Here is a 20,599-nt window from a genome sequence, read left to right as displayed (position 1 = left end):
TCTGAGAGTCCTTTAGGTGCCTTTTGGCAAACTCCAAGCGGGCTGTCATGTGCTTTTTACTGAGAAGTGGCTTCTGTCTGGCCACTCTACCATAAAGGCCTGTCACCTCCCTGACCAAGGCCCTTCTCCCCCAATTGCTCAGTTTGTCCGGGCGGCCAGCTCTAGGAAGAGTCTTGGTGGTTCCAAACGTCTTCCATTTAAGAATGATGGAGGCCATTGTGTTCTTGGGGACCTTCAATGATGCAGAAATCTTTTGGTACCCTTTCCCCGATCTGTGCCTCGACACAATCCTGTCTCGGAGCTCTACAGACAATTCCTTTGACCTCATGGCTTGGTATTTGCTCTGACATCTCAAGGATGATCAATGGAAACAGGATGCACCTGGTCTAAATACTTATGTAAATAAGGGTATTTCTGTTTTCTAATTTGTAATAAATTAGCTAAAATTTATAAAAAAACTGTTTTTGCGTTGTCAATATGGGGTGTTGTGATGAGGACAAACATTTATTTAATCCATTTTAGAATAAGGCTGTAACGTAACAAAATGTGGGGAAAAATCAAGGGGTCTGAATACTTTCCGAATGCGCTGCATGTGTTAACGAAAGAAACTTTGGATAAAAGTGTCTGCTAAATGACTACATTCTGCTGATCATAATTCGGTGAATATCGGTGCGTACCCAGCTCTCCGGCTGCCTTGATGTCGATGTTGTCGTAGCCGCTTCCGATGCGGATGACGATGCGCAGAGCCTTGAACTTCTCCAGGTCCTCTCTGGTCAGAGTGATGGTGTGGTACATCATGGCCCCTACCGCCTCGTTCAACACCTGGAGAGACAAACGAACATGGTCAAGATGGCCCCTATCGCCTCGTTCAACACCTGGAGAGACAAACGAACATGGTCAAGATGGCCTCTAAAGCCTCGTTCAACACCTGGAGAGACAAACGAACATGGTCAAGATGGCCCCTACCGCCTCGTTCAACACCTGGAGAGACAAACGAACATGGTCAAGATGGCCTCTACCGCCTCGTTCAACACCTGGAGAGACAAACGAACATGGTCAAGATGGCCTCTACCGCCTCGTTCAACACCTGGAGAGACAAACGAACATGGTCAAGATGGCCTCTACCGCCTCGTTCAACACCTGGAGAGACAAACGAACATGGTCAAGATGGCCTCTACCGCCTCGTTCAACACCTGGAGAGACAAACGAACATGGTCAAGATGGCCTCTAAAGCCTCGTTCAACACCTGGAGAGACGAACAAACATGGTCAAGATGGCCTCTACCGCCTCGTTCAACACCTGGAGAGACAAACGAACATGGTCAAGATGGCCTCTACCGCCTCGTTCAACACCTGGAGAAACAAACGAACATGGTCAAGATGGCCTCTACCGCCTCGTTCAACACCTGGAGAAACGAACAAACATGGTCAAGATGGCCCCTACCGCCTCGATCAACACCTGGAGAAACGAACAAACATGGTCAAGATGGCCTCTACCGCCTCGCTCAACACCTGGAGCGACAAATGGTCAAGACACATGGTCAGGAGGACATACACAACACTGTCACACACACAGTTAGGACACTTCCTCACAGGGTCGTTAGGACACTTCCTCACAGGGTCGTAGCTACACAGTTAGGACACTTCCTCACAGGGTCGTTAGGACACTTCCTCACAGGGTCGTAGCTACACAGTTAGGACACGTCCTCGCAGGGCCGTAGCTACACAGTTAGGACACTTCCTCACAGGGTCGTTAGGACACTTCCTCACAGGGTCGTAGCTACACAGATATGACACTTCCTCACAGGGTCGTAGCTACACAGTTAGGACACTTCCTCACAGGGTCGTAGCTACACAGTTAGGACACTTCCTCGCAGGGCCGTAGCTACACAGATAGGACACTTCCTCGCAGGGTCGTAGCTACACAGTTAGGACACTTCCTCACAGGGTCGTAGCTACACAGTTAGGACACTTCCTCACAGGGCCGTAGCTACACAGATAGGACACTTCCTCGCAGGGCCGTAGCTACACAGATAGGACACTTCCTCACAGGGTCGTAGCTACCCAGTTAGGACACTTCCTCGCAGGGCCGTAGCTACACAGTTAGGACACTTCCTCACATGGCCGTAGCTACACAGTTAGGACACTTCCTCACAGGGTCGTAGCTACACAGTTAGGACACTTCCTCACAGGGCCGTAGCTACACAGTTAGGACACTTCCTCACAGGGCCGTAGCTACACAGATAGGACACTTCCTCGCAGGGCCGTAGCTGCACAGTTAGGACACTTCCTCACAGGGCCGTAGCTACACAGATAGGACACTTCCTCACTGGGCCGTAGCTACACAGTTAGGACACTTCCTCGCAGGGCCGTAGCTACACAGTTAGGACACTTCCTCACAGGGTCGTAGCTACACAGATAGGACACTTCCTCACATGGCCGTAGCTACACAGTTAGGACACTTCCTCACAGGGTCGTAGCTACACAGTTAGGACACTTCCTCACAGGACCGTAGCTACACAGATAGGACACTTCCTCGCAGGGCCGTAGCTACACAGTTAGGACACTTCCTCACAGGACCGTAGCTACACAGATAGGACACTTCCTCACAGGACCGTAGCTACACAGATAGGACACTTCCTCACATGGCCGTAGCTACACAGTTAGGACACTTCCTCACAGGACCGTAGCTACACAGATAGGACACTTCCTCACAGGACCGTAGCTACACAGATAGGACACTTCCTCGCAGGGTCGTAGCTACACAGATAGGACACTTCCTCGCAGGGCCGTAGCTGCACAGTTAGGACACTTCCTCACAGGGTCGTAGCTACACAGTTAGGACACTTCCTCACATGGCCGTAGCTACACAGTTAGGACACTTCCTCACAGGGCCGTAGCTACACAGATAGGACACTTCCTCACAGGGCCGTAGCTACACAGATAGGACACTTCCTCACAGGGCCGTAGCTACACAGTTAGGACACTTCCTCACAGGGTCGTAGCTACACAGTTAGGACACTTCCTCGCAGGGCCGTAGCTACACAGATAGGACACTTCCTCGCAGGGCCGTAGCTACACAGATAGGACACTTCCTCGCAGGGTCGTAGCTACACAGATAGGACACTTCCTCACAGGGCCGTAGCTACACAGATAGGACACTTCCTCGCAGGGCCGTAGCTACACATATAGGACACTTCCTCGCAGGGCCGTAGCTACACAGATAGGACACTTCCTCACAGGGCCGTAGCTAAACAGATAGGACACTTCCTCGCAGGGCCGTAGCTACACAGATAGGACACTTCCTCGCAGGGTCGTAGCTACACAGTTAGGACACTTCCTCACAGGGCCGTAGCTACCCAGTTAGGACACTTCCTCACAGGGCCGTAGCTACACAGTTAGGACACTTCCTCACAGGGCCGTAGCTACACAGATAGGACACTTCCTCACAGGGCCGTAGCTACACAGTTAGGACACTTCCTCACAGGGTCGTAGCTTCACAGTTAGGACACTTCCTCACAGGGCCGTAGCTACACAGTTAGGACACTTCCTCACAGGGTCGTAGCTACACAGTTAGGACACTTCCTCACAGGGCCGTAGCTACACAGTTAGGACACTTCCTCACAGGGTCGTAGCTACACAGTTAGGACACTTCCTCACAGGGTCGTAGCTACACAGTTAGGACACTTCCTCACAGGGTCGTAGCTACACAGTTAGGACTCTTCCTCACAGGGCCGTAGCTACACAGTTAGGACACTTCCTCACAGGGTCGTAGCTACACAGTTAGGACACTTCCTCACAGGGTCGTAGCTACACAGTTAGGACACTTCCTCACAGGGTCGTAGCTACACAGTTAGGACACTTCCTCGCAGGGCCGTAGCTACACAGTTAGGACACTTCCTCACAGGGCCATAGCTACACAGATAGGACACTTCCTCGCAGGGCCGTAGCTACACAGATAGGACACTTCCTCATAGGGTCGTAGCTACACAGTTAGGACACTTCCTCACAGGGTCGTAGCTACACAGATAGGACACTTCCTCGCAGGGCCGTAGCTACACAGATAGGACACTTCCTCACAGGGCCGTAGCTACACAGTTAGGACACTTCCTCACAGGGTCGTAGCTACACAGATAGGACACTTCCTCACAGGGCCGTAGCTACACAGTTAGGACACTTCCTCACAGGGTCGTAGCTACACAGTTAGGACACTTCCTCACAGGGTCGTAGCTACACAGTTAGGACACTTCCTCACAGGGCCGTAGCTACACAGTTAGGACACTTCCTCACAGGGTCGTAGCTACACAGTTAGGACACTTCCTCACAGGGTCGTAGCTACACAGTTAGGACACTTCCTCACAGGGCCGTAGCTACACAGTTAGGACACTTCCTCACAGGGTCGTAGCTACACAGTTAGGACACTTCCTCACAGGGTCGTAGCTACACAGTTAGGACACTTCCTCACAGGGTCGTAGCTACACAGTTAGGACACTTCCTCACAGGGTCGTAGCTACACAGTTAGGACACTTCCTCGCAGGGCCGTAGCTACACAGTTAGGACACTTCCTCACAGGGCCATAGCTACACAGATAGGACACTTCCTCGCAGGGCCGTAGCTACACAGATAGGACACTTCCTCATAGGGTCGTAGCTACACAGTTAGGACACTTCCTCACAGGGTCGTTAGGACACTTCCTCACAGGGTCGTTAGGACACTTCCTCACAGGGTCGTAGCTACACAGATAGGACACTTCCTCACAGGGCCGTAGCTACACAGTTAGGACACTTCCTCACAGGGTCGTAGCTACACAGATAGGACACTTCCTCACAGGGCCGTAGCTACACAGTTAGGACACTTCCTCACAGGGTCGTAGCTACACAGATAGGACACTTCCTCAAGGGACGTAGCTACACAGTTAGGACACTTCCTCACAGGGCCGTAGCTACACAGTTAGGACACTTCCTCACAGGGCCGTAGCTACACAGATAGGACACTTCCTCACAGGGTCGTAGCTACACAGTCCAGACCTCGCTAATCAGTCGGGGTCTCAACTTACTGCTGAGAGTTAGAATAGTAGAATACACAAGGTGCCATTTCTAAACTTGTTTGTGCATCAGCATTCTTCCTCTTGTTAGGCAGGTAGATTAGAGGTTAGAGCGTTGGGCCAGTAACTGAAAGGTTGGATCATTGGGCCAGTAATCCCCGAGCTGACAAGGTAAACATATGAACATGGCAGTTAACCCACTGTTCCTAGGCCATCATTGTAAATAAGAATTTGTTCTTAACTGACATGCCTAGTTAAATAAAATTAATAAATACAAATAGAATTAATAAATGTGTCACTGACAGTCACTCAGTTAGCCCACGTCAGTTAAACATGTTTATATTGGTAAATGAGTCTGGCTGTCTATCTAAACAATGGGAGAACCACTGCCCCCTGTCATTGAAGCCACGGAGGTTCGGAAAACATATAGTGACTGGGGAAATGGCCATCTTTGTGGTCAATCTTCGTGTAACATTTGTTTTGTGTGTTTCGGGAAACAATCATGGTACAAATATTTGCTTCTAATACACCAGATGTATGTCCTTGAACCGATCATTTTAAAATCGCACTCAGAAGAAGTTATAAGGATAATTGAGTCGCTAATGGCAGCCTGCAGTACCCCGGTCGGCCTTCACCTTAAGTTACTCATTGAGAGGGGGCAGCACTGAGCTAGCCTGGCAACGTCACTTCCTGCAATAGCTCAAACTGCCCATGTTATGTCTTCATGAGACGCCATCTTAATTGACTTCATTTGGCTTCAATGTGCTATTGAGTCTTTACATAGGAATGAAGGGTGTCACGTTGATCCATGGCTTCGTCCCGTTCTTTGTCACGTTGATCCATGGCTTCGTCCCGTTCTTTGTCACGTTGATCCATGGCTTCGTCCCGTTCTTTGTCACGTTGATCCATGGCTTTGTCCCGTTCTTTGTCACGTTGATCCATGGCTTCGTCCCGTTCTTTGTCACGTTGATCCATGGCTTCGTCCCGTTCTTTGTCACGTTGATCCATGGCTTTGTCCCGTTCTTTGTCACGTTGATCCATGGCTTCGTCCCGTTCTTTGTCACGTTGATCCATGGCTTCGTCCCGTTCTTTGTCACGTTGACCCATGGCTTCGTCCCGTTCTTTGTCACGTTGATCGATGGCTTTGTCCCGTTCTTTGTCACGTTGATCGATGGCTTTGTCCCGTTCTTTGTCACGTTGATCGATGGCTTTGTCCCGTTCTTTGTCACGTTGATCGATGGCTTTGTCCCGTTCTTTGTCACGTTGATCCATGGCTTCGTCCCGTTCTTTGTCACGTTGATCGATGGCTTTGTCCCGTTCTTTGTCACGTTGATCCATGGCTTCGTCCCGTTCTTTGTCACGTTGATCCATGGCTTTGTCCCGTTCTTTGTCACGTTGATCCATGGCTTCGTCCCGTTCTTTGTCACGTTGATCCATGGCTTCGTCCCGTTCTTTGTCATGTTGATCGATGGCTTTGTCCCGTTCTTTGTCACGTTGATCGATGGCTTTGTCCCGTTCTTTGTCACGTTGATCGATGGCTTTGTCCCGTTCTTTGTCACGTTGATCCATGGCTTCGTCCCGTTCTTTGTCACGTTGATCCATGGCTTTGTCCCGTTCTTTGTCACGTTGATCCATGGCTTCGTCCCGTTCTTTGTCACATTGATCGATGGCTTTGTCCCGTTCTTTGTCACGTTGATCCATGGCTTCGTCCCGTTCTTTGTCACGTTGATCCATGGCTTCGTCCCGTTCTTTGTCACGTTGATCCATGGCTTCGTCCCGTTCTTTGTCACGTTGATCCATGGCTTTGTCCCGTTCTTTGTCACGTTGATCGATGGCTTTGTCCCGTTCTTTGTCACGTTGATCCATGGCTTCGTCCCGTTCTTTGTCACGTTGATCCATGGCTTCGTCCCGTTCTTTGTCACGTTGATCCATGGCTTCGTCCCGTTCTTTGTCACGTTGATCCATGGCTTCGTCCCGTTCTTTTTTCACAGTCATTAACTACGTTTCCATCCACAGGTATTAAATGCGAGTAAAGTCACACCGTATAAAAAAAATAAATAACGATAGCTGTGACGGAAACAGGAAGTTTCGGTACAATTGTATAAATGACGACAGATCGTTTGTTCGTTTGACACAGTGGGATCGGTTTGTGTTTGGTCAAATGTATTACGTGCGAAACGGTGGTGGAAACGCCTTTATGCGTAACTATTGACCTAATAATCATATTGGAAGTAAACTTGGAATCATGGGAAAGCATTCCGTTTAATAAGCTACGGATGATGAACTACACCAGGTGGTGAAAGTGCACGGTGACGAGGTGGTGAAAGTGCACGGTGACGAGGTGGTGAAAGTGCACGGTGACGAGGTGGTGAAAGTGCACCGTGACGAGGTGGTGAAAGTGCACGGTGACGAGGTGGTGAAAGTGCACCGTGACGAGGTGGTGAAAGTGCACGGTGACGAGGTGGTGAAAGTGCACGGTGACGAGGTGGTGAAAGTGCACGGTGACGAGGTGGTGAAAGTGCACGGTGACGAGGTGGTGAAAGTGCACGGTGACGAGGTGGTGAAAGTGCACGGTGACGAGGTGGTGAAAGTGCACGGTGACGAGGTGGTGAAAGTGCACGGTGACGAGGTGGTGAAAGTGCACCGTGACGAGGTGGTGAAAGTGCACCGTGACGAGGTGGTGAAAGTGCACGGTGACGAGGTGGTGAAAGTGCACCGTGACGAGGTGGTGAAAGTGCACCGTGACGAGGTGGTGAAAGTGCACCGTGACGAGGTGGTGAAAGTGCACCGTGACGAGGTGGTGAAAGTGCACCGTGACGAGGTGGTGAAAGTGCACGGTGACGAGGTGGTGAAAGTGCACCGTGACGAGGTGGTGAAAGTGCACGGTGACGAGGTGGTGAAAGTGCACGGTGACGAGGTGGTGAAAGTGCACCGTGACGAGGTGGATGCTCCTTTCCCAAAACGGTCTTATTCTGGTGACGTTGATGATCGATGCTTCCGACTGCCGTTTGACAGATACAAGGGTTGCTCAACTAAAGGTTTTGCGATTATGCTGCGGGATTTAGAGGTAATTTGTGGTTTAGTACGGTACCCTGCGTCACTACTTCATTGCTCCAGACCACCACAAGGGGGAGTTAGAGCACTGATTATGCTTTTGGGTCCCAAGGCGCTACTGCAAAAAAATGTCTTCCATGTCTTCCATGGCAAAATGTGTAAACCTTTTGTTAATAAAATACTGTTTTTCTGCGATCATTCTGTACATATTAAAATTATAGCTTTTAATCTTGGTTGCTGAATTAATGTGAGTTAATGTGTGGTGGCTAATTGTAGGCTATGTGTTTGTAGATGATCTGAGGTGAAGGAAGCTAGAGCAACCAAGGTGATAATGGCTGGGGTCATATTTTGCTTGTTTAAATGACAGAAATGCAGTAAATGAGCTTCAACTTTCTTAAAATGTTTCCTGGGAGGACCTGTTAGATGGTAGAGCTGTCTCCAGGGAGGACCTGCTAGATGGTAGAGCTGTCTCCTGGTAGGACCTGTTAGATGGTAGAGCTGTCTCCTGGTAGAGCTGTCTCCTGGGAGGACCTGTTAGATGGTAGAGCTGTCTCCTGGTAGAGCTGTCTCCTGGGAGGACATGTTAGATGGTAGAGCTGTCTCCTGGGAGGACCTGTCAGATGGTAGAGCTGTCTCCAGGGAGGACCTGTCAGATGGTAGAGCTGTCTCCTGGGAGGACCTGTCAGATGGTAGAGCTGTCTCCTGAGAGGACCTGTTAGATGGTGGAGCTGTCTCCTGGGAGGACCTGTTAGATGGTAGAGCTGTCTCTTGAGAGGACCTGTTAGATGGTAGAGCTGTCTCCTGGGAGGACCTGTTAGATGGTAGAGCTGTCTCCAGGGAGGACCTGTTAGATGGTAGAGCTGTCTCCTGGGAGGACCTGTTAGATGGTAGAGCTGTCTCCTGGGAGGACCTGTTAGATGGTAGAGCTGTCTCCAGGGAGGACCTGTTAGATGGTAGAGCTGTCTCCTGGGAGGACCTGTCAGATGGTAGAGCTGTCTCCTGGGAGGACCTGTTAGATGGTAGAGCTGTCTCCAGGGAGGACCTGCTAGATGGTAGAGCTGTCTCCAGGGAGGACCTGTTAGATGGTAGAGCTGTCTCCAGGGAGGACCTGTTAGATGGTAGAGCTGTCTCCTGGGAGGACCTGTTAGATGGTAGAGCTGTCTCCTGGGAGGACCTGTTAGATGGTAGAGCTGTCTCCTGGGAGGACCTGTTAGATGGTAGAGCTGTCTCCTGGGAGGACCTGTTAGATGGTAGAGCTGTCTCCTGGGAGGACCTGTTAGATGGTAGAGCTGTCTCCAGGGAGGACCTGTTAGATGGTAGAGCTGTCTCCTGGGAGGACCTGTTAGATGGTAGAGCTGTCTCCTGGGAGGACCTGTTAGATGGTAGAGCTGTCTCCAGGGAGGACCTGATAGATGGTAGAGCTGTCTCCAGGGAGGACCTGTTAGATGGTAGAGCTGTCTCCTGGGAGGACCTGTTAGATGGTAGAGCTGTCTCCAGGGAGGACCTGTTAGATGGTAGAGCTGTCTCCAGGGAGGACCTGTTTGATGGTAGAGCTGTCTCCTGGGAGGACCTGTTTGATGGTAGAGCTGTCTCCTGGGAGGACCTGTTAGATGGTAGAGCTGTCTCCTGGGAGGACCTGCTAGATGGTAGAGCTGTCTCCTGGGAGGACCTGTTAGATGGTAGAGCTGTCTCCTGGGAGGACCTGTTAGATGGTAGAGCTGTCTCCTGGGAGGACATGTTAGATGGTAGAGCTGTCTCCAGGGAGGACCTGTTATATGGTAGAGCTGTCTCCTGGGAGGACATGTTAGATGGTAGAGCTGTCTCCTGGGAGGACCTGTTAGATGGTAGAGCTGTCTCCTGGGAGGACATGTTAGATGGTAGAGCTGTCTCCTGGGAGGACCTGCTAGATGGTAGAGCTGTCTCCTGGGAGGACATGTTAGATGGTAGAGCTGTCTCCTGGGAGGACCTGTTAGATGGTAGAGCTGTCTCCTGGGAGGACCTGTTAGATGGTAGAGCTGTCTCCTGGGAGGACCTGCTAGATGGTAGAGCTGTCTCCTGGGAGGACCTGTTAGATGGTAGAGCTGTCTCCTGGGAGGACCTGTTAGATGGTAGAGCTGTCTCCAGGGAGGACCTGTTAGATGGTAGAGCTGTCTCCTGGTAGGACCTGTTAGATGGTAGAGCTGTCTCCTGGGAGGACCTGTTAGATGGTAGAGCTGTCTCCAGGGAGGACCTGTTAGATGGTAGAGCTGTCTCCTGGGAGGACATGTTAGATGGTAGAGCTGTCTCCTGGGAGGACCTGTTAGATGGTAGAGCTGTCTCCTGGGAGGACCTGTTAGATGGTAGAGCTGTAAAAAGTAACGATAGCTGTGACGGAAACAGGAAGTTTCGGTACAATTGTATAAATGCCGACAGATCGTTTGTTCGTTTGACACGGTGGGATCGGTTTGTGTTTGGTAAAATGTATTACGTGCGAAACGGTGGCGGAAACACCTTCATGGCGTAACTATTGACATAATAATCATATTGGAAGTAAACTTGGAATCATGGGAAAGCATTCCGTTTAATAAGCTACGGATGATGAACTACACCAGGTGGTGAAAGTGCACGGTGACGAGGTGGTGAAAGTGCACGGTGACGAGGTGGTGAAAGTGCACGGTGACGAGGTGGTGAAAGTGCACCGTGACGAGGTGGTGAAAGTGCACGGTGACGAGGTGGTGAAAGTGCACCGTGACGAGGTGGTGAAAGTGCACGGTGACGAGGTGGTGAAAGTGCACCGTGACGAGGTGGTGAAAGTGCACCGTGACGAGGTGGTGAAAGTGCACGGTGACGAGGTGGTGAAAGTGCACGGTGACGAGGTGGTGAAAGTGCACCGTGACGAGGTGGTGAAAGTGCACGGTGACGAGGTGGTGAAAGTGCACGGTGACGAGGTGGTGAAAGTGCACGGTGACGAGGTGGTGAAAGTGCACCGTGACGAGGTGGTGAAAGTGCACGGTGACGAGGTGGTGAAAGTGCACGGTGACGAGGTGGTGAAAGTGCACGGTGACGAGGTGGTGAAAGTGCACCGTGACGAGGTGGTGAAAGTGCACGGTGACGAGGTGGTGAAAGTGCACGGTGACGAGGTGGTGAAAGTGCACGGTGACGAGGTGGTGAAAGTGCACGGTGACGAGGTGGTGAAAGTGCACGGTGACGAGGTGGTGAAAGTGCACCGTGACGAGGTGGTGAAAGTGCACGGTGACGAGGTGGTGAAAGTGCACCGTGACGAGGTGGTGAAAGTGCACCGTGACGAGGTGGTGAAAGTGCACGGTGACGAGGTGGTGAAAGTGCACCGTGACGAGGTGGTGAAAGTGCACCGTGACGAGGTGGTGAAAGTGCACCGTGACGAGGTGGTGAAAGTGCACGGTGACGAGGTGGTGAAAGTGCACCGTGACGAGGTGGTGAAAGTGCACCGTGACGAGGTGGTGAAAGTGCACGGTGACGAGGTGGTGAAAGTGCACGGTGACGAGGTGGTGAAAGTGCACGGTGACGAGGTGGTGAAAGTGCACGGTGACGAGGTGGTGAAAGTGCACGGTGACGAGGTGATGAAAGTGCACGGTGACGAGGTGGTGAAAGTGCACGGTGACGAGGTGATGAAAGTGCACCGTGACGAGGTGGTGAAAGTGCACGGTGACGAGGTGGTGAAAGTGCACCGTGACGAGGTGGTGAAAGTGCACGGTGACGAGGTGATGAAAGTGCACGGTGACGAGGTCGATGCTCCTTTCCCAAAACGGTCTTATTCTGGTGACGTTGATGATCGATGCTTCCGACTGCCGTTTGACAAATACAAGGGTTGCTCAACTAAAGGTTTTGCAATTATGCTGCGGGATTTAGAGGTAATTTGTGGTTTAGTACGGTACCCTGCGTCACTACTTCATTGCTCCAGACCACCACAAGGGGGAGTTAGAGCACTGATTATGCTTTTGGGTCCCAAGGCGCTACTGCAAAAAAATGTCTTCCATGTCTTCCATGGCAAAATGTGTAAACCTTTTGTTAATAAAATACTGTTTTTCTGCGATCATTCTGTACATATTAAAATTATAGCTTTTAATCTCGGTTGCTGAATTAATGTGAGTTAATGTGTGGTGGCTAATTGTAGGCTATGTGTTTGTAGATGATCTGAGGTGAAGGAAGCTAGAGCAACCAAGGTGATAATGGCTGGGGTCATATTTTGCTTGTTTAAATGACAGAAATGCAGTAAATGAGCTTCAACTTTCTTAAAATGTTTCCTGGGAGGACCTGTTAGATGGTAGAGCTGTCTCCAGGGAGGACCTGTTAGATGGTAGAGCTGTCTCCAGGGAGGACCTGTTAGATGGTAGAGCTGTCTCCTGGTAGAGCTGTCTCCTGGGAGGACCTGTTAGATGGTAGAGCTGTCTCCAGGGAGGACCTGTTAGATGGTAGAGCTGTCTCCAGGGAGGACCTGTTAGATGGTAGAGCTGTCTCCAGGGAGGACCTGTTAGATGGTAGAGCTGTCTCCAGGGAGGACCTGTTAGATGGTAGAGCTGTCTCCAGGGAGGACCTGTTAGATGGTAGAGCTGTCTCCTGGTAGAGCTGTCTCCAGGGAGGACCTGTTAGATGGTAGAGCTGTCTCCTGGTAGAGCTGTCTCCTGGGAGGACATAGAGCTGTCTCCTGGGAGGACCTGTTAGATGGTAGAGCTGTCTCCTGGTAGGACCTGTTTGATACTAATTCAAGGTTAAAGCTCTCTCTTTCGCTCTCTCTCTGTATATCTCTCCTTAATCTTCTCTCACTCACTCTCTCTGTCTATCTCTCTTTAATCTTCTCTCTCTTCTACTCTCGCTGTCCTCATATACCCTCTCTCTCTCTGATGCCCAGGCCGTCACCACTTCCCTGAAGGGGTTTGTGATTTGCTGTAGAGCCAGGGACAAAGCTCTCTTGCAACAGGAGTGACTATAGAAATTAACGGGTTTGTGAAAGAAATAGTCTCTGAGCGCCACTCGTTTACTGAAATGGAAAAGTCTGACCTAATCTGTCTGTCCACACACACACACACACACACACACACACACACACACACACACACACACACACACACACACACACACACACACACACAAACTTGAACCCTATTTTGAGAAGCATCCTTTCTGACAGGGCTGGTTTCTCTGTGAGACCTAGCAGAGGCCTTCGCTGTTGGAGCTCTATCGTGTGTGTGTGTGCCTGCCTGCCTGCCTGCCTGCCTGCCTGCCTGCCTGCCTGCCTGCCTGCCTGCCTGCCTGCCTGCCTGCCTGCCTGCCTGCCTGCCTGCCTGCCTGCCTGCCTGCCTGCCTCTGCCTGCCTGCCTGCCTGCCTGCCTGCCTGCCTGCCTGCCTGCCTGCCTGCCTGCCTGCCTGCCTGCGTGCGTGTTCACAGACTCCATGTCTTCCTGGATTGTATGACTATGAGGTCATCTCAGCGGTGTGTGTGTTCAGTGGGGATGACGGTAATGCTGTAATGCGGAGGGAGGACATTTTTAACAGGTCCCTCTTTGCAGCTCAGAGTCGAGTCTCTGCTGAACGTCTGCTGGCTACAGGTCCGCTGTCCGTCTGACATCAAACCGAATCCTTACGGGCTGTCCTGCACATCACACACTAACCCCCCTACACATCACACACTAACCCCCCCTACACATCACACACTAACCCCCCCTACACATCACACACTAACCCCCCCTACACATCACACACTAACCCCCCCTACACATCACACACTAACCCCCCTACACATCATACACTAACCCCCCCTACACATCACACACTAACCCCCCCTACACATCACACACTAACCCCCCTACACATCACACACTAACCCCCCCCTACACATCACACACTAACCCCCCTACACATCACACACTAACCCCCCCTACACATCACACACTAACCCCCCCTACACATCACACACTAACCCCCCTACACATCACACACTAACCCCCCCTACACATCACACACTAACCCCCCCTACACATCACACACTAACCCCCCTACACATCACACACTAACCCCCCTACACATCACACACTAACCCCCCCTACACATCCCACACTAACCCCCCCTACACATCACACACTAACCCCCCCTACACATCACACACTAACCCCCCCCTACACATCACACACTAACCCCCCCTACACATCACACACTAACCCCCCCTACACATCCCACACTAACCCCCCTACACATCACACACTAATCCCCCCCTACACATCACACACTAACCCCCCCTACACATCACACACTAACCCCCCCTACACATCACACACTAACCCCCCTACACATCACACACTAACCCCCCCTACACATCACACACTAACCCCCCCTACACATCACACACTAACCCCCCTACACATCACACACTAACCCCCCCTACACATCACACACTAACCCCCCCTACACATCACACACTAACCCCCCTACACATCACACACTAACCCCCCCTACACATCACACACTAACCCCCCCTACACATCACACACTAACCCCCCCTACACATCACACACTAACCCCCCCTACACATCACACACTAACCCCCCTACACATCACACACTAACCCCCCTACACATCACACACTAACCCCCCCTACACATCACACACTAACCCCCCCTACACATCACACACTAACCCCCCCTACACATCACACACTAACCCCCCTACACATCACACACTAACCCCCCCTACACATCACACACTAACCCCCCCTACACATCACACACTAACCCCCCCTACACATCCCACACTAACCCCCCCTACACATCACACACTAACCCCCCCTACACATCACACACGAACCCCTCCTACACATCACACACTAACCCCCCCTACACATCACACACTAACCCCCCCCTGCACATCACACACTAACCCCCCCTACACATCACACACTAACCCCCCCCTGCACATCACACACGAACCCCCCCTACACATCACACACTAACCCCCCCTACACATCACACACTAACCCCCCCTACACATCACACACGAACCCCCCCTACACATCACACACTAACCCCCCCTACACATCACACACTAACCCCCCCCTGCACATCACACACTAACCCCCCTACACATCACCCATCACCCCCCCTACACATCACCAATCACATACCACCCCCCTACCCCCTAAACATCACCCCCCCTACACATCACCCCCCCCCTACACATCACCCATCAAATCCCCCCCCCCGCCCTACACATCAACCCCCCCTCCCCAAGATCTGGTATATTCTCTGCAGCCCTCCCTCTCTCTGTGTCAAGATCTGATACACTATATCTAAAAAAGTAGGTGGACACCTGACAGGTGTATAAAATCGAGCACGCAGCCATGCAATCTCCATAGACAAACATTGTCAGTAGAACAGCCTTACTGAAGAGCTCAGTGACTTTCAACGTGGCACTTTCATAGGATGCCACCTTTCCAACAAGTCAGTTCGTAAACTTTTTGCCCTGCTAGAGCTGCCCCCCGGTCAACTGTAAGTGCTGTTATTGTGAAGTGGAAACGTCTAGGAGCAACAATGGCTCAGCCGCGACGTGGTCGGCCACAGCTCACAGAACGGGACCCCCGAGTGTTGAAGCGCTTAAAAATCGTCTGTCCTCGGGTTGCAACACTCACTACCGAGTTCCAAGCTGCCTCTGGAAGCAACGTCAGCACAATAACTGTTTGTCTGGAGCTTCATGAAATGGGTTTCCATGGCCGAGCAGCCGCACACAAACCTAAGATCACCGCGCACAACGCCGAAGGGTGGGCTGGAGCAGTGAAAAAACGCATTCTATGGAGTGACGAATCACGCTTCACCATCTGGCAGTCCGACAGACACATCTGAGTTTGGTGGATGCCAGGAGAACGCTACCTGTCCCAATGCATAGTGCCAACTGTAAAGTTTGGTGGAGGAGGAGTAATGGTCTGGGGCTGTTTTTCATGGTTCGGGCTCCTTAGTTCCAGTGAAGGGAAATCTTAACGCTACAGAATACAATGACATTCTAGATGATTCTGTTCTTCCAACATTGTGGCAAAAGGTTGGGGAAGGCCCTTTCGTGTTTCAGCATGACAATGCCCCCGTGCACAAAGCGAGGTCCATACAGAAATGGTTTGTCGAGACCGGTGTGGAAGAACTTGACTGGCCTGCAGCCCTGACCTCAACCCCATCGACCACCTTTGGGATGAATTGGAACACCGACTGTGATCCAGGCCTAATCGCCCAACATCAGTACCGACCTCACTAATTCTCTTGTGGCTGAATAGAAGCAAGTTCCCGCAGCAATGTTCCAACATCTAGTGGAAAGCCTTCCCAGAAGAGGGGAGGCTGTTATAGCAGCAAAGGGGGGACCAACTCTATATTAATGCCCATGATTTTAGAATGAGATGTTGGACGAGCAGGTGTCCACATACTTTTGTGTATGTAGTGTTTATTGAGAAACAAGAGAAGCTTCTCTCTCAGAATAATGGACGTGAAATAGTAGGTACCATTATCCTGCACCAAGTGACAACACATCGTCACGAGAACACTTTACTGTAACTGGCTGAGAAGACCATAAAGGACAACACAGTGAAGTTTCACATAGTAGCACCATGTTAGAGGGAGAGGAGAGGAGTGGAGAAGAGAGAGGGAAGAGAGGAGGGTGGAGAGGGGAGGAGAGGGTGGAGAGTAGGGGAGGAAAGGAGAGGGAAGAGAGGAGGATGGAGAGGAGGGGAGGAGAGGGTGGAGAGTAGGGGAGGAGAGGAGAGTAAGGGAGGAGAAGAGAGGAGAGGAGAGGAAGGGAGGAGAAGAGAGGAGAGGAGAGGAGAAGAGAGAGGGAGAGGAGGGGGAGGAGAGGAGACGAGGGTGGAGTGGAGAAGATGAGAGGAAAGGGGGAGGAGAGGAGGGGGAAGAAAGAATGAAAATGGAGTGTGGGGCTGCTGTGTCTGTAATCCGTGTCTGCTATCCGTGTCTGCTATCCGTGTCTGCTATCCGTGTCAGCTATCCGTGTCTGCTATCCGTGTCTGCTATCCGTGTCAGCTATCCGTGTCTGCTATCCGTGTCAGCTATCCGTGTCAGCTATCCGTGTCAGCTATCCGTGTCTGCTATCCGTGTCAGCTATCCGTGTCAGCTATCCGTGTCTGCTATCCGTGTCTGCTATCCGTGTCAGCTATCCGTGTCAGCTATCCGTGTCTGCTATCCGTGTCTGCTATCCGTGTCTGCTATCCGTGTCAGCTATCCGTGTCAGCTATCCGTGTCTGCTATCCGTGTCTGCTATCCGTGTCAGCTATCCGTGTCAGCTATCCGTGTCTGCTATCCGTGTCTGCTATCCGTGTCAGCTATCCGTGTCAGCTATCCGTGTCTGCTATCCGTGTCTGCTATCCGTGTCTGCTATCCGTGTCAGCTATCCGTGTCAGCTATCCGTGTCTGCTATCCGTGTCAGCTATCCGTGTCTGCTATCCGTGTCAGCTATCCGTGTCAGCTATCCGTGTCTGCTATCCGTGTCTGCTATCCGTGTCAGCTATCCGTGTCTGCTATCCGTGTCTGCTATCCGTGTCTGCTATCCGTGTCAGCTATCCGTGTCTGTTATCTGTGTCAGCTATCCGTGTCTGCTATCCGTGTCAGCTATCCGTGTCAGCTATCCGTGTCTGCTATCCGTGTCTGCTATCCGTGTCTGCTATCCGTGTCTGCTATCCGTGTCAGCTATCCGTGTCTGTTATCTGTGCCAGCTATCCGTGTCTGCTATCCGTGTCTGCTATCCGTGTCTGCTATCCGTGTCTGCTATCCGTGTCTGCTATCCGTGTCTGCTATCCGTGTCTGCTATCCGTGTCTGCTATCCGTGTCAGCTATCCGTGTCTGTTATCTGTGTCAGCTATCCGTGTCTGCTATCCGTGTCTGCTATCCGTGTCTGCTATCCGTGTCTGCTATCCGTGTCAGCTATCCGTGTCTGTTATCTGTGTCAGCTATCCGTGTCTGCTATCCGTGTCTGTTATCCGTGTCTGCTATCCGTGTCTGCTATCCGTGTCTGCTATCCGTGTCTGTTATCCGTGTCAGCTATCCGTGTCTGTTATCCGTGTCAGCTATCCGTGTCTGTTATCCGTGTCTGCTATCCGTGTCAGCTATCCGTGTCTGTTATCCGTGTCAGCTATCCGTGTCTGCTATCCGTGTCAGCTATCCGTGCCAGCTATCCATGTCTGCTATCCGTGTCTGCTATCCGTGTCTGCTATCCGTGTCAGCTATCCGTGTCTGCTATCCGTGTCAGCTATCCGTGTCTGCTATCCGTGTCTGCTATCCGTGTCTGCTATCCGTGTCTGCTATCCGTGTCAGCTATCCGTGTCTGCTATCCGTGTCTGCTATCCGTGTCTGCTATCCGTGTCTGTTATCTGTGTCAGCTATCCGTGTCAGCTATCCGTGTCTGCTATCCGTGTCAGCTATCCGTGTCTGTTATCTGTGTCAGCTATCCGTGTCTGCTATCCGTGTCAGCTATCCGTGTCAGCTATCCGTGTCTGTTATCCGTGTCAGCTATCCGTGTCTGCTATCCGTGTCAGCTATCCGTGCCAGCTATCCATGTCTGCTATCCGTGTCTGCTATCCGTGTCTGCTATCCGTGTCAGCTATCCGTGTCTGCTATCCGTGTCAGCTATCCGTGTCTGCTATCCGTGTCTGCTATCCGTGTCAGCTATCCGTGTCTGCTATCCGTGTCTGCTATCCGTGTCAGCTATCCGTGTCTGCTATCCGTGTCTGCTATCCGTGTCAGCTATCCGTGTCTGCTATCCGTGTCAGCTATCCGTGTCTGCTATCCGTGTCAGCTATCCGTGTCTGCTATCCGTGTCTGCTATCCGTGTCAGCTATCCGTGTCTGCTATCCGTGTCTGCTATCCGTGTCAGCTATCCGTGTCTGCTATCCGTGTCTGCTATCCGTGTCTGCTATCCGTGTCTGTTATCTGTGTCAGCTATCCGTGTCAGCTATCCGTGTCTGCTATCCGTGTCAGCTATCCGTGTCTGTTATCTGTGTCAGCTATCCGTGTCTGCTATCCGTGTCAGCTATCCGTGTCAGCTATCCGTGTCTGTTATCCGTGTCAGCTATCCGTGTCTGCTATCCGTGTCAGCTATCCGTGCCAGCTATCCATGTCTGCTATCCGTGTCTGCTATCCGTGTCTGCTATCCGTGTCAGCTATCCGTGTCTGCTATCCGTGTCAGCTATCCGTGTCTGCTATCCGTGTCTGCTATCCGTGTCAGCTATCCGTGTCTGCTATCCGTGTCTGCTATCCGTGTCAGCTATCCGTGTCTGCTATCCGTGTCTGCTATCCGTGTCAGCTATCCGTGTCTGCTATCCGTGTCAGCTATCCGTGTCTGCTATCCGTGTCAGCTATCCGTGTCAGCTATCCGTGTCTGTTATCCGTGTCAGCTATCCGTGTCTGCTATCCGTGTCAGCTATCCGTGCCAGCTATCCATGTCTGCTATCCGTGTCAGCTATCCGTGTCTGCTATCCGTGTCTGCTATCCGTGTCTGCTATCCGTGTCAGCTATCCGTGTCTGTTATCTGTGTCAGCTATCCGTGTCTGCTATCCGTGTCAGCTATCCGTGTCAGCTATCCGTGTCTGCTATCCGTGTCTGCTATCCGTGTCTGCTATCCGTGTCTGCTATCCGTGTCTGCTATCCGTGTCAGCTATCCGTGTCTGTTATCTGTGTCAGCTATCCGTGTCTGCTATCCGTGTCTGCTATCCGTGTCTGCTATCCGTGTCTGCTATCCGTGTCTGCTATCCGTGTCTGCTATCCGTGTCTGCTATCCGTGTCTGCTATCCGTGTCTGCTATCCGTGTCAGCTATCCGTGTCTGTTATCTGTGTCAGCTATCCGTGTCTGCTATCCGTGTCTGCTATCCGTGTCTGCTATCCGTGTCTGCTATCCGTGTCAGCTATCCGTGTCTGTTATCTGTGTCAGCTATCCGTGTCTGCTATCCGTGTCTGTTATCCGTGTCTGCTATCCGTGTCTGCTATCCGTGTCTGCTATCCGTGTCTGTTATCCGTGTCAGCTATCCGTGTCTGTTATCTGTGTCAGCTATCCGTGTCTGTTATCCGTGTCTGCTATCCGTGTCAGCTATCCGTGTCTGTTATCCGTGTCAGCTATCCGTGTCTGCTATCCGTGTCAGCTATCCGTGCCAGCTATCCATGTCTGCTATCCGTGTCTGCTATCCGTGTCTGCTATCCGTGTCAGCTATCCGTGTCTGCTATCCGTGTCAGCTATCCGTGTCTGCTATCCGTGTCTGCTATCCGTGTCAGCTATCCGTGTCTGCTATCCGTGTCTGCTATCCGTGTCAGCTATCCGTGTCTGCTATCCGTGTCTGCTATCCGTGTCTGCTATCCGTGTCTGTTATCTGTGTCAGCTATCCGTGTCAGCTATCCGTGTCTGCTATCCGTGTCAGCTATCCGTGTCTGTTATCTGTGTCAGCTATCCGTGTCTGCTATCCGTGTCAGCTATCCGTGTCAGCTATCCGTGTCTGTTATCCGTGTCAGCTATCCGTGTC

General features: G+C 51.6%; 1 protein-coding gene across 1 annotated transcript in view; it reads right to left on the bottom strand.

Moving 5' to 3' along the window:
* The window catches only part of LOC120040092 (C-terminal-binding protein 2-like), a 68,499-nt gene that overhangs the window by 45,183 nt on the left and 2,717 nt on the right, over nucleotides 1-20,599 (bottom strand). Inside the window, exon 2 of the mRNA XM_038985352.1 lies at nucleotides 678-822. Within this exon, the coding sequence (XP_038841280.1) occupies nucleotides 678-822 (145 nt within the window). The remainder of the gene's footprint in view (nucleotides 1-677; nucleotides 823-20,599) is intronic.

This window comes from Salvelinus namaycush, unplaced genomic scaffold, assembly GCF_016432855.1.
Source record: "Salvelinus namaycush isolate Seneca unplaced genomic scaffold, SaNama_1.0 Scaffold322, whole genome shotgun sequence".
Lineage (NCBI taxonomy): Eukaryota > Metazoa > Chordata > Actinopteri > Salmoniformes > Salmonidae > Salvelinus > Salvelinus namaycush.
Note: the sequence above shows the minus strand (reverse complement) of the source record. Positions and strands in the feature narration are given on the sequence as shown.